Source organism: Monodon monoceros, unplaced genomic scaffold (genome assembly GCF_005190385.1).
Source record: "Monodon monoceros isolate NGI ecotype Baffin Bay Population unplaced genomic scaffold, NGI_Narwhal_1 Super_Scaffold_3, whole genome shotgun sequence".
NCBI lineage: Eukaryota > Metazoa > Chordata > Mammalia > Artiodactyla > Monodontidae > Monodon > Monodon monoceros.
Window position 1 is genome coordinate 60419799 of NW_021703780.1, and position 15065 is coordinate 60434863.

The following is a 15065-nucleotide window of genomic DNA, read 5'->3' on the forward strand; positions in this document are numbered from 1 at the left end:
TCCCAGACTGGTCACCAGAGCCAGGTCTAAAAGTATTTACTTTTAGAGTAAAGTACTTTTAGAGTAAAGTCAAGTATTTACCAAGTATTTACTGAGCGCCTATTGTGTACTGAGCTCTGGGGGTGAATAAGCCTACCAAAAAATCTCTGCTTCCTAGAGCTTCCAGACAGACAAAACTTAAAGAAAAATGTGTATGTATGCATATATGGTATGTAATGATGATAAACAGGGATGACAGTTAAATATTTAGCAGCTAGTAAGGCATGGGCACTGAGACACTGTGGTGACACAGGACCAGTGCCCTAGAGGTCTTGTGTGTGCCAGGTGTGAGCCCTGGAGAGTTGCGGATCACGGACAATCTGGAGAAGGGCCAGAGTGGCAAGGGAACACTTCTGAGCTTCTGGGCAACAGTTATTCATCAAATTCAAAATATTTTGGCACTTTACAAACTGATACATGTCAAGTAATATTAGCCCAAGCTCTAAGTACTGTGCGAGGACGAAAGTGGGGAAGAGGGAAAGGGAAACCCCCTTATTACAAGGCATTTAAACAATGACCTGAAGGAGGCAAGGAGCGGGGAACCAGGTGAGGGGTGGTATAGCAGAGGGGTTAGCACCCAGATTCTGGAGACAGATGGGGTTTGCTTACCAGCTGGATGGCTGTGAGCAAGTTATTTTATTTCTCTGTGCGTCAGGTCTCTTGTCTGTAAAATGGATTTAAAATATCCACCTCAGGGACTTCCCTGGTGGTCCTGTGGTTAAGACTCCACACTGCCACTGCAGGGGGCGCAGGTTTGATCCCTGCTAAGGGAACTAAGATCCCGCATGCCACGCGGTGTAGCCAAAAAATAAAATAAAATAGTAAAATAAAATACCCACCTCAGGATCGAAGCCAGGATGAACGCGTAAAGCAATCAGGACACGCACGAGTACGTTGATGTGGTGATAATGTTGTAGTAACATACTGTCATTGCATCATCTGTGGGAAACATGTTCCAGGCCTAAGGAACAGCAAGTGCAAAGGCCCTGAGACAGAAGCATATCTAGTGTATTGGAGGAAATGCCACGAGGGCAGTGTGGCTGGAAACCAGGGAGTAAACGGGAGGGGAGTTGGAGCAATTGTCAGAAAGGTGACAGGAAGGGAGGGCCAGATCATGAGAGGCCAGTCAGAGCTTTGATCACTCAGTCAGCCTATCCCATGACAGGCTGATGTCTGCCCAACCAGTCACCGAGTGCCCTTGCTGACCCCTGCCCCCAGCACAGGGCTCAGAGCAGCCCACCCAGGAAAAGGGCAAATGTGGGTCTCAGACCCTGAGGCCTGCAGGAGGTGGAGGAGGGCAGACCTTCTGAGGAAGCAGGACAAGACAGGGAAACCTGATCAGGAAGGTGGAGGCAGGTTGAAGAGGGTGCTCACAGCCAGATGGCCTGTTTTGCTCCAGCTCAGACACTTGCTCTAGCTGTGGGACTTTGCACAGGCAATTAATCTCTCTCTGCCTCAATTTCGTCATCTGTTAAGTGGAAATAAAAATAATATCCACATCAGAAGGTGGTGGTGAGGACTAAAAGTGTTAATACCTGTCTGGTGCTTAGACCAGTACTTGCCTCATGTTCAATAATAATTATCATTATCTATGATTGTTATTATTGAGCAGGACGGAAGGAGTGAAGACTTGGGGCCCTCGTGCTCCTCTGGAGCAGGGAGTCAAGGAGAGGGTCCTGGGAACGCACTGGGGGCAGACCATAGCTTCTGCGTGGGTCTGGGGACCCACCTGGCCATTACCTGGAGGGTGGGGGTCTGGCTTCCCAAGAACACAGATTCCCAGTTGCTGCAGGTCCAGCCCTGGAGCCTCAGCCTTGTGGAATCAGGTCAACAGCTGGAGCGCTAATAGAATTCCCTAATCTCATTAGGGAGAAAATCATCTCATTGTACTGCACATGTCCGGAGGAATCCAAGTTCAAACACTTCATTACCGGGAACTCTGACTTCACCCATTCTCACTTCTGTGGGGCCCATTTATAACCTTAAAGGGATTAGCAGGCCAAGGGGGTTATCTGCAAAGTTAAAGGAATTAGTGGACCAAGATGGAGATGTTGAAAAGTTAAAGAGGTTAGCAGGCTGTAGGCCTCTGAGGATGCCTTCCCTGCTTCAACTGGGTCCCTGGTGACACCTCTGCCCAGTTCTAGTCTGAAAACAAAGCACAGTGTCGGGCACATAGTGGTTTCTTCATCAACACAGGAGGCGGCAGGCCCAACAGACAGCTCACTTTAATTTGGGGCAGAGGGTGAAGGTTTACTTTGCCTGCTGTCTGTATGCGTGCCTGGCCCCAAAGGCAGAGGGAGTTGGGGAGGCGCCTTGAACAGATTCTTCTCCCTCCTCCCCACCCCCCTCCCCGCCCCCGTCATCTTAGGGACAGAGCTAGAACTTAACCCAAGCCCCTGAGTGCCAAGTATTTATCCATTTAACCCATATCTATCCAGTGCCAGCCCTCTGCGTAGAGTGCCAGTGTTTAAGGCTCCAAGGATAGAACAGTGAACAGAACAGACAAGAGCTCTGACCTCATGGAGTTGGCATCGTAGGCGGGAAGACAGAGAGTAAACTGATCAATATTTCTAGGGACCAGTAAGGGTCATGTGATAGAAAGTTGCTAGGGGGAGGGCTGGGAATGGGGGCTATTAGTTAGAATATGCAGGGAAGTCCTTTATGTGGAGGTGACGTTAAAAATTGACCAACAGGTGATTTTAGGGAGCCAGCCACGAAGATGTGGAAAAATAGTGTATTAGGCAGAAGGGACAGAAAGTGTAAAGGCACTGAAGAGGAATAAGCTCAACATGTTTAAGGGATGAGAGGGCCAGGCAGGGCCGGGTGTGGTGGAAACAGAAGGGGATATAAAATGAGTTTGAGGAGTTAGGATTTAGGCTATGCAGGGCCTTGTAAACTATAGAAAAGTTTGGATTTACTCTGAGTAAGATGGGGGGAGTTGTTGATCAGAGGATTATCATGATCTGATTTACTTTCTAAGGAAATCCCTTTCAGCTGTGTAGAGAATAGAGGGGAGAGAAGAGGCCAGTTAGGAGGCTGTTGTAGTAGTTTTGGGAAAGAGGTGATGACAGCTTGCACTAGGACAGTGTATCAGTCAGCTATTTCCACAATACTGCTGTGTACCAAACTACCCCCAAAGTCAATGGTTAACAACAAGCCTTTATTCTCACGCTCACTTCTCTGCAAGTTGACCATGGTTTGGCTGGTCTAGGTTGACCTTGGCTGGGCAGCTCTGCCTCAGACTGCACATGGCCTGGCTCCATACTATAGGTTAGGCTCAGGGCTGCTCCCCTTGTCTTTGTCCCGGGCTGAAAGCGTGGCAGCTACTTGGGGAAGCTCTTTTCCTGGAGGATTACTGGAGCACAAGAGCAAGGCAAATGGCACAAGCACATTCAAAGCTTCTGTTCACATCATGTCCACTAACATTCCCTTGGCCAAAGCAGGCGTGTCACCAATAATACAGGGAATTTTGCTTCAGTCACAGTGGGAGAGGAAAAGGTAAATATTTGCTGAATGATAACCCAAACTGTCACAGATGGTAAAGGAGAGAAGTTGGGAGAATTTAAGACATGCTTGTGAGTTAAGCTGGCCAGATTTGTAGTTGCATTGGACCTAGGGTACTACTGTTCCACCAGCTATCTCAGCTTTCTCAGGTGCCTCTGCTTGAATACTTCAATGACTGGGAGCTCACTCCCTCCCTAGGCAACACTTCAGGGCAGTCCTACCAATCGCAAAAGCTGACCTGAACTTGAGCCCAGATCATTTTGGTACCCACCCCGGGCCCTGGCTCTGCCACCCTGCATTGTCTAGGCCCATCTTCCCTCTGACAGATTATGGAGCCTCGCTCTGGCACGCTGAACAGCGCAGCGCCTTTAGCAGCCCCAGCTTGGGCTCACGGACTGTGGTCATGCATGGCCATGCTGACATGAAGTCTTTGCGGGCCCCTCTTGGTTCTGTGGGGGGCTCTGAAGTAAGCCTAGGGAATGTCTGCTGCCACCCCCTTCATTAGATCACACCCCATCTCCATTTGTAGGCCTGGTTCTTTTACTTACAAAAATGACACAAGCATGTTGAAAACAAATCCAACAGTGCAGAAGTGAAACTCCTTGCCTTCCCACACAATCCCATTCCCCGGATATAGCCACTTTAACAATTTAGTGTGTTATCTTCCAGATCTTTTTCTTGTTTTCTCATCAAACTCTTTGTCTTGGAAGTGCTCCCATGGGAACATATGTGTAACAGCCTCGTTCTCCTTATTGTCTGCGTCAGAGTCCAGAGTTGGACTGTATCCATAACTGATTTTAATATTCTTCCTGTTGATCAGTTGTTTTGTTTTTATGGTATTTGAAACAACGCTGCAGTGAACATTGTTGCATACGTATTTTTGGTGCACGTGTATAATTATTTATGAAGTTTGATTACTAGACAAGGCAATGCAGAGCCAATGTAAAATTTTCTTGGTAGATACAGCCAACCTGCCTCCACAAAAGCTCCCACCAGCTGTGTCTGAGCATTGTGCTTTATGCTTCCATTAGTGTCACCTTAGAGCATGGTGGATTTTTTTTCAGCTTTTGTTGACTCTGGGGAGCTTGGGGTCAATTAAGACTCCCAGATTGTTTTTGCATGTACTAATGTATATGTCAGCATCTGGTTAAAAGAACCTGGTACATGTCATTTCCCGTCCACACTCAGGAATCACCACTAATGAGAGATGGTGAAAAAAAAAAGAGAATGAAGGAGATAATGATTGGCGAGAGGGGAGCTGTTAGCTGGGAGGGAGTTGGGAGCAAAGAAGCCCAGCACCCAGTGTCCCATCAAGACCCCCATGTGGCCCCCTGTGACCTCCCCAACCTGAGTCTGGGGCAGCTGCCCCAGATCCAGGCAGACCCCCGTCCCCAGGCTGATGCGTATCTCCCGGTTACACACAGACCACACCGTCGGAGGAGCCAGGCAGGCCTCAGATGCTGACCCCCCAGGCTCCGTGTGTGGATGGCTTCGAGGAGCCAGGAGAGCGGCGGCGAGCCCTCAGTGCAGTCAGCGTCCTCACCAGCGTACTGGAAGGTCAGCCCTGGTGTCATCCAAACACTCCCGACTTCTAGTCTGAGCACCCTCACAGTTAGCCAGGCCTGAGCCAAGTTCACCCCAGCTGCTTTGCCTGCCTTGGACATCTGCACAGCTGTCCCAGACTTTTCAGTCTCTGTGGCCCGTCCTGGGTGTCTTTTCGTCTGTTCCAGCTTGTTTTGTCCTGGGCATCCTCAGGAGCCATGTCTGTGTTTCTTCCAAGCATCCCCACAGCTGTCCTGGCCTGTCCTAGGTGTTCATTGGTCTCATCCTGTCCTCTCCCAAGCATTCCCATGTCTGCGGGGACCATCCCATCCCAAGCATGCCTGTTCTAGCTTATCCCAGCCACCCCCATATCTACCCCAGGTTATTCCAAGCCTCCCACATCTGTCCAAGCCTGTCCTACTTTAGGCAACCTCACATCCAATCCATCCTGAACTTGGCACCCCCTGATTTGTCCTCTCCTGTCCAACATGACTTCTGTCCCAGGCATCCCCCCCGCATCTGTCCTGACATGTCCCAGATATCCACATCTGTTCCGACCTGTTGGGTCCTGGGTGTCCTTATATCTGAACTTGCCTGTCTCAGATGTTGTCTCAGCCTACACCTCCCCTGAGTGTCCGCAGATCTATGTGGGAGTGTTGTCTCAAGAGAGCCCACATTTGTCCAAATCTATCTTGTCCCAGTTTTCCCCACATCCATCCTGGTTTTCTGTCCCTGTGGCCCTCTTCTCCCGTATTCCCAGAGTAAGGAGCCAGGACATAGGCCACTCTTTCCCTTAGTCATCCCTGCCCCTCTTTCTGTCCCTCTGTCATGTAGCAGCCCTGTCATCTCCTGGGTAGGTCATACATCTTTTCTGGACTACCACGAGTTATATAAGAGTTGGTCAACAAAAACAAACCAGCTCACTGGCTCTCTGCCCCGCCCCCTCCCACCCAGAGTTGGAGTCTCACCGCAAGTATCCGCCATGCTGGAATCGCTTTGCCCAGCGCTACCTGATCTGGGAGTGTTGTCCACTGTGGATGTCCATCAAGCAGAGAGTGAAGTTCATGGTCATGGACCCATTCGCCGACCTCACCATCACCATGTGCATCGTGATTAACACACTCTTCATGGCACTGGAGCATTACAACATGACAACTGAATTTGAGGAGATGCTGCAGGTCGGAAACCTGGTAAGGGCTGCTGGCAGCTGACTCTCAAGTGGGCATCGTGTTGTGAAGGGCTCTTGGCCAGCTGGCACAACCTTCGTGGGTAAGGGAGGAGTGACTCAGAACACGAAAGGATCTTCTGAAGATAGGAGTCATTGTGGAAGACCTTGTGGGAGGAGCCTCAGGATCAGCTTTCGTGACAGATGTAATTGGGAGTGAGAGGTTAGGGATAAAGATGCCCAAAAGCTAGAAAACAAAAGTGAGTTGAGTGTGAGCCTGAAATGTGTGGGGACGTGAGGTGTGGCAGTTAGTAATGGAGGAGGAGAGTGTATGCAAAAAGAGGCAGTTCTCTTAGGGAAAGGATGGATGGATGGCTGGATGGAGAGAAGGAGGAAGGGAAGGATAGAGGGATAGATGGATGGATGGATGGATGGATGGAGTGAGTAAATCAGGCAGAGCCAGATTTGAATTCTGACTCAGCTCTTACTAACTATGTGACCTCTAGCAAATTACTTAGTTTCAGTAATTGGTACAGTAAGTATTTGTTGAATTTAATAAATGTAAAATTAGTATGACAATATCAACTTCATAGGAAGCTAATGAGGATTGAATAAGATAATGTGTATAATGTGCTTGGCTCAGAGTTTGATAAACCATAAGCACTCAAAATAAATGATAGCTGTGGCTATTATCTTTGTTGTTGTTATTAAGGAGACTGTCCCTGGAGGTCAGAATGTCTGGGTTCTAATTCTGATTTTTTTCTTCTTGACACCAAATCAAGTCCTAGCTCTTCACTCTGAAGATGGAAAACTGAGGCCAGAGAGGTGACATAGTGATGGCATAGCTGGGCATGTAGCTGTTGTCTCCTGACTCTGGGGGACAGGGTCCTACTGGCTCTGTCCAGGTAAACAAAGGGTCGACCCTTCTGCAGAAGATCCTAGAGCAAGGCTGCAGAGAGCCCACTGGCCTCTGAAAGGAGCTCCTGGGATCATCACTGAGGTTGAGTGGGGGGAGGGGGTCATTCATTCCAAGCTCTCTCCTCTTGCAGACCCAGCCGTGTCTTGGTCCCAGCTGCACAGGTGGCCCCCACAGGTAGGCACGTCTCCTACACTGTGGAGTGTGAGGGTTTTCTTCCCTTATTACTTCCCATATCCAGAACTCTAGATAGTTCTCTACAGGGTCTATTCAAATTTTTTCACAAATGTGAGTCCGTTTTGCTGTGATTCTGCTTTTCTTTTCTTCTTCTGTATACAAACAGAAGGAAAAGCTAGATATCAGTCTGTAAGAGTCCTGTGGCACAATTGTGCCTGCCTTGTGTTGGGTGGTCTTCAGAGGGTGGTTACGTAGGATTTCAGTTGAATGCAGTTGTAATGGAATGTGACCGTTGGGTTGGACTGAGCAGCAGTCGAGGTGATGAAGAGCACTGGTGGCTTCCCTGGAGCATTCAGCTGTGATTGAATTGCAGTTGTGTTAAATTTGTGGTTCAGTTATTAGTAATGGGTCATGTCATTGGATTACAGCTCTATTGTGTTCTGTTTGGATAGCTTTATTGCTAGTATGTAAGGTTTTGATTGTCTTGCAGTTAATATATTCTAGATGGTTTAAATATTAAATGTAAAGAAACAAAATCACAAAAATAAGCATGGGTAAATAATCTTGGTGTGAAAAACATCCTTTCTAAGCATGTCACTAAAGACAAATTCCATAAAGGAGAAGATTGATAGATTTCATTCATGTTTAGCCCATCATATAAACAAAGGTAAAAGGCAAATGAAACGTCTGTTCCTAGCAATACTGTGGACAAGGAAACCTGAGATGTTTCCAACTATGAAACAATTAAAAATACAGCAAACATTCTTTGACATGCATGGTAAAGTTCATGAGAAAGTAACAAAAACCCCCAAGTGCCAAAAACAAAGAGGGTCTTAAAAACCATAGCAGTAAACGTGTGAAATCGTTCTGTAGTTGCCCTGGGGGGTGGGAGGGGTGCTGATTTGAGTAATCTTGGGGGCTTGGATTTCTGTGAACACGCAGGGACAGGACTTATGTTTGGGACAGTGCAGGTAGGGTTTGGAACTGAGTAGCCCCATAAGAATATGACCCTATGTTCAGTAAAATGGTAAACTAAAATAAATCCACACACTGACCCTGGGAAACAATAAGGAAGGAAGGTTGTCAGTCTCAGCCAGGGCTGGAGGGGGGTGAGGGGGTGGGGAAAGTAACCTCCAGAAGCTTGTGACTATGAATTTGACCTTATACAGATTTGGAGTTCAAATTTATACCTGGGTGTTCCTGGAACCTATGTCTGAAAAATTAACACACAAAGTGATCCTGGCAATCATAGCTAATACTTGTTGAGCACCTAATTTTTATAACAACCAGTAAGGGGGATGGTATTATTATTACCCCTATTTTACTAATAAAGTAACAGAGGCACAGAGTGGTGAAATAATTTAACCAAGGTCACACAGCCAGGAAGTGAAAGACCCAAGATTCAAATCCAAGCCATTTGTATCTAGAGTTCATCCTCTTACCTAGTGCCTTACACTGCTGTGCTGCAGCTCTAGCTTTTTTCCCGTCTCCCTGCTTCGAGTCCAAATTATACTGGAGTCCTTGTCAGTGTGGTAAGAGAAGAAAAAGAAGAATTATCTATAGAAACAATCCAAGAAAATCTACAGAAAGACAATTAGAACCAGTAAGAGAGTTCAGCAATGTTGGTAGGTACAGACGCTACATACTAAAATTAATTCTGCTCCTAGCCACCATCAGTGATCATTTGGAGAGTAATTTCTAAAAGTTAACACTTACAATAGCAATAAAAACTGTGATGAATCTAGGAATAAATGTAGCAGAAGATTGTAAATTTTATATGAAAAAAATTACAAAACCATTGAAAAATATAAAAGAATAAATTAGTGAAGAGATATGCTATTTTCATGGATAAAATTCTGAATACTGTAGAGATATCAGTTCTTACCAAATTAACCTGGATGTTTAATGTAATTCTGATCAAAATCCCAACACATTTTTACCCATGGGATTTGAAAAGGCAATCCTAAAATTAATATGGAAAAATAATGTCTATGAAACAAATTAATGAATCAGCTGGGGAGCTCACCCTACCATGTATAAGATATATTATAAAGCTATAGTAATTGAAACATTATAGTATTGGTGCAATATAGAAAAACAGACCAGAGCTACAGAATCAAGAACTCAGAAATAAGAAATGCATATTTGGAGACTTGATAAATAACAGAGATGGCATTATAAATCAATAGGAAAATGACAGACTATTCAATAAATAAGATTGGGAAGAATAGTTATCTCCTTTTTTTTTTTTTTTTTGGCTGCACTGCATGGCATGCAGAATCCTAGTTCCTGGACCAGAAATCGAGCCCACGCCCCCTGCAGTGGAAGCACTGGAAGCATGGAGTCTTAACCACTGGACCATCAGGGAAGTCCCCAGAATGGTTATCTCTATGGAAGAAAATAAATTAGATCCCTACCCCATACCATATTCATTAATTAGTTGCAGCGAAATGGATTCAACACCTAAAAGCAATAAAATAAAATTTTAAAGCTTTTAGAATAAAAATGTGGAAGAATATTTAAAATTTGGAGGTTGGGAAGGCTTTCTCCAACATACAAAAAGTTTATGCCATGAAAGAAAAGATTGCTAAATTTACCTATGTTAAAAAATTTGTAATATGTGTACAATAAAGGATATGGTAAACAAAGTGAAATCACTACCCCAAACTGGAAATTGATGTTATGAAAAGTACTTAACTGGAAAGACGTGGAATCCAGAATATGCATTGAATGCTTACACATCAATAAAGAGAAGAGGGACAATCCACTGGCAAAAACACAACCACAACGATGGACAGAAGAAATGACAGAAGAGGAAATTCAGATAGTTATAAACAAATGAAAAGAAACACAGAGGAATGCAAATTAAATCAACGTTGAGATACTGTTTCTCACCCATTAGAGAATCAGAAGTAAACTTCTGTGTGTTGGCAATGATATGAAACAGCGGCAACTCAGACTTTGTAAGAGTGTCAATTTGGTACAACCATTTCAGGGAACAGTTGTACAGTATCTGATAAGTCACGGATATGCATACCCTATAACTTAATTTCAGATATACATGTTCTTGAGAAAGTCCCACATGTCTGTATAAGGAGACATGTACAAGAAAGCTCTTTGCTGCATTGTTAGTCACAAGGAAAATTGGAATCAATCTAAATGTCTGTCCCTCCACTTAAAAATGGATAAATAAATTGTGGTGTTTTCATACTGTGCACAATTAGTACACAGTATGAAACACTGTGAAATACTGCGCACAATTAGAAGGAATATGTACACATCTTTCAATATGGATAAATCTCACAAACATGATGTTAAGAATAAAAGGAACTTGCAAAAAAGAACACATGGTTATAGAAACCTTAAAACAATGCAAAAATGCTATGCATTAAAACTGTAAAAACATGCATGGGAATGATAAACATCAAATTCAGGATGGTGATTACCTTGGAGTGAATGTAGTTCTATGGGTTTTACCTGCGATGGCAGGTGGTGATCAAGACTATGCAGAAGAAGCCAACTGTTTAGGTTCATGTCAGGTTCCATCATGTGGGCCAGTGACTTAACTTCTCTGTATCTCAGTTTCCCTATCTGTAAAATGGGGATAACAATAATATCTCATAGAGTTATTGTGAGGATTAAGTGATTCAATATATGTAAAGCACTAGTACAGTACCTGGCATATAGTAAATGCTATTTAAGTCTTTGCTATTATTTTGAGGGAAAAATGAAACAAGATTTGCAGCAAATATGGCAAAATGTTAATATTTGGTAGAGTTTGGTAGTGGGTACAAAGGACGCATCATATTATTCTATACTTGTTTATATGCTTAAAATATTTTATAATTTTTAGAAAGTACAACGACAAAGATAAATGACAAACCAAGAAAATTGCAATGCACACAGTAGATAAAGGGATAATACCCTTAATATATAGAGGACTTTTATAAACAACACCAAAAAAGGCAAACACCCTAATAGGAAAACAAGTAAAGGATATGAACAGGCAATTTCACAAAAGGAGAAATACAAAAATCAAAGAAATATCCAACAAGGCAACAGTAAAAGATGGCTTTTGTCCTATGGGATTGGAAAGGTTAGTGGGACAGGAATTAACATTTTTATGAGGGAAACAGTTATCCCATGTGGTTCATGGAATTGGTTAAAACCGATCTCTGAGGATCTTTTAGCAGTTATGTGTCAGAATCTCTAAAAATGCTTGTTGGCTATGCAATTGCATTTCCAGAAATTTATACTAAGAAAATAATTGGGCAAGTTGTTTTAAAATACGTATGTGAAAGGATATCTATTATGGCAATGGTTTTTAAAAATTTATTTATTTTATTTATTTGGCTTCATCAGATCTTAGTTGCGGCATGCGGGGTCTTAGTTGAGGCATGCAGGATCTTTCGTTTTGGCGCGAGGGCTCTTCGTTGCAGCACGCAGGCTCAGTAGTTGTGGTGCGCGGGCTTAGTTGCCCCGAGGCATGTGGGATCTTAGTACCCCAATCAGGGATCAAACCTGCGTCCCCTGAATTGGAAGGAGGATTCTTAACCACTGGACCACCAGGGAAGTCCTGGCAATGTTTGTAATAGGGACAAAAGAATGCCCATCACAAAGAAATGGTTAAACTACTTAACGGCACATCTGTACCGTGGAATATCCCACAACTATTTTTTTTTTAAGGAAAAAAGAAAATGATGCTGTAGATGATGTTTAAATGGCATGGAAGGATGTTCACAAGGTGTTACGTTTCAAAAGCAAGTTTACAGTGTGTACAGGATGATCCCATTAAAGACATTAGCCAAGGTCAGGAGAGTTAGGGGTTTCTCAAAAGTCCTCCCACTTCCTGAGAAGCCACCATTAGCACTGATGGCTCCGTGTGCCACCTGCCAGGAGTCAGGCGAGGTGGGTGGCCACACTCACAGCCTGCCTGCTAGATCCCAGTGAGCCTATAAATCATGCAGAGCCATTTGTATCTGAAGCCCCTGCCTGGGCCTGGAGTTTTCAGCAGCTATAATAAATGAGGCCAATGAGAACAACAACTGCCCTCTCTTAGGCAGTATCCACTTGACATCCATTAGCTCTAACTCTTAGAAACCATCTATGGTGTTATTATTATCCCCATTTTACATATGGGAACACTCAAGGCTCAGAGAGATGGGGAAACTGGCCCAAGGTCCCACTGTGGCAGACCCTGCTTTGGAACTCGGGTCTGGCTGCCGTTCTCTGCACATCTTAAACCATCCAGCTTTGATCTCATGTCCTTACAATGCCAGTGGTGATCCTTTGGAAGGAGTCACACCAAAATTCACGTACTTCTAAAGCAGTGGTTCTCAAGCTTAGCTGCACATTAGAATCACCTGGGAAGTTGATAAAACTCTCGCTACTTGGGTACTCCAGTCCAACTTAACTCGAATCTGTGGAAGTGGGACCCAGGCATCAATATTTTTAAAATTCCTTAGGGGGTTCAAAGCGCACCAAGTTTAAGAACCATTGCTCAAAAATAGCACTTCTCAAACTTCAAATCACCTGTGAGTCTGGTCACAATGCAGATTCAGATCAGCAGGTCTGGGACGGTCAAGATTCTGCATTTCTGAAGACCTTCCAGGTGATGCTGTTGGCTCTTCTGCTCATCACGTCCCCAAAGGCAATCCCCAAGAGCCTCCCTGTGCTGTCTTTTTCTTGCTGGCTTCCAACACCACCTTGTATCTGCTCTTTTGCTGCCAGAACAGCTGCGAACCTGGGCAAAGTGAGGTGGGGGGTCTTTCCTGAGCTCCTTTACCAAGACATGCGTATTAGCACTCGTGGGTCTTAAGCACACAGTCACTCACCCTGGCATCCTCAGGCAGTGGCCGGGGAGACCAGAGGGCTGGGGCCAAGGAAGGGCAAATCCAGGCCCCACCCTTAGGGGCTCTCAGCAAAGCCCAACGCAGGGAATGCAGCTGGGTGAGGGCCGTTGCTGAGTAGGGAAGGCCTCAGGAAGACAGGGACATGGAGCTGGGCGCTGCAGGAGGTCTAAGGCCCAACCACTTGCATGCTTATTCAGCCAATATTGATGGCCCGCCTATAGGCTGAGCACTGTTCCAGGTACAGTAAGACAGGAAAGGTCCCTCCTACTGTGGAGTTTACAGTCTAGCCAGAGGAGACTCAACATACAAACACACAGCTACCGTACAGTATGTCAGGGTGGCATATGAGGGAACAAAAAATAAAGCAAGGAAGAGGATAAGCACAGTCGTGGGCAGGGCCCCGATTTTAAGTGTTAAGAAGTTTTGTTGAGTTGATTAGGTGGCTTTTAAGCAGAGACCTGAAGGGAGTGAGTCCTGTGGATTGGGGAGGGGAGGATCCAGGGAAAGGGAGCAGCAGGTACAGAGGCCCTGAGGAGGTGACGGCAAGGAGGCAAGCGTGGCTGGAAGAGTAGTGGGAGATGGGGTCAGAGAGATGGAAAAGTTATGGGGGCAGGGAAAGCGGCGGAACCCAAGGATGCCTCTTCACATGTGAGGGCAGCCTAGGAATTTGAGCAGAGGCTGGAGGATTTCGGGAGCTCTCCCTTCCCTAAGACCCCAGCTGGTGGAAGGACAGTTCTCTCTGGGCACAAGCACTAAAGGGACCACTGAAGTCACATGGGCTGGGCTGATGGGTGGTACCCTGTATGGTAGTGCAGAGGTGCCCACCCACCTGCCATCCTAGTGCCCTCCCTGGGCCAACAGCAATCCCCTGCCCCCCAGCCCACTGCCACAGGGCCTCATTTCCGGAGAAGGGAAAGGGCTGGTGCTGGGGCCGCCAACAGGTGCAGATGCCTCTCCTTCTCTCCTTTCAGCACGGAGTCTCCTCAGGGCAGGTGCCAAGGACAAGGTAACCCCCACTCCTGAGTGCTGACCTCAGTGAGATGCCTCAGCCATGCCTCCCATGCTTCTGACCTCCACAGCTACTGAGGCCCTCTGACCTCAGGCCTCCCCTGCAGAAGACCGAAGAGCCGCCTCACCACCCACAGGATAACCCCACCCCCTACCCCACCTGGCTCCAGGAAGGCCTGATACACAGGCACCAACTTCCTGCTAGCCACACCCTCAGGGGATATCCCCTCCTCCCAGAGCCATGCGCCCTCCTGTCATAGCAGTTGACACAGCTCAGAGCCGTTGGGCCTGCCTGGCCCATCACACGATGGACTCCTTAACCTTGAGTCTCTGTCTTCTGAAGCTGGGCTGCTCAGGACTCATGAGTCAGTGAACCAGGTGAAGCCCAGCCCTTGCCCACCTCAGGAACGTTTCTAGAAGGGAGAGTGGTTGCTCTAAATCTTGAAGGACTGCACTGAGTTCATCTCCTGGTTCTCAAATTTATGAGCTACTTGACCCCAGGCATGTTACTTAACCTCTAAGTGCCTCAGTTTCTGTACCTGTAAAATGGGGTTAATGATACTTTTCTCGTCGGGTTGTTGGACAGATTAAAAGAAACAATGTATGCAAAGCATTCTAGCCCAGCTCTTGGTACATAGTCAGGCCTCAAGAGATCGTGGCTGGTTGTTATCACAGTGAGAAGAGTCAGCATGTGGACAGGGAGGAAGTGGGAACAGCATGGGCAAGAGCCATGAGCCATGAAAGCGTGTTTGTGGGAATGTGTGTATTTGGCATGTGTGAAACTTCCTGTGGCCACACGGGCTGGAAGGGGTCTGGAGCTGTGGTGTCAAGGCCCACCCCAGCTTCCCCTGATCCCAGGTGC

At 46.0% G+C, this 15065-nt stretch overlaps 1 protein-coding gene across 1 annotated transcript in view; it reads left to right on the forward strand.

The window, feature by feature from the left end:
* The window catches only part of SCN5A (sodium voltage-gated channel alpha subunit 5), a 103809-nt gene that overhangs the window by 43810 nt on the left and 44934 nt on the right, over positions 1-15065 (forward strand). The window contains exons 13-14 of the mRNA XM_029243674.1: positions 4968-5100; positions 6040-6275. Coding sequence (XP_029099507.1) covers positions 4968-5100; positions 6040-6275 — 369 coding nt within the window. The remainder of the gene's footprint in view (positions 1-4967; positions 5101-6039; positions 6276-15065) is intronic.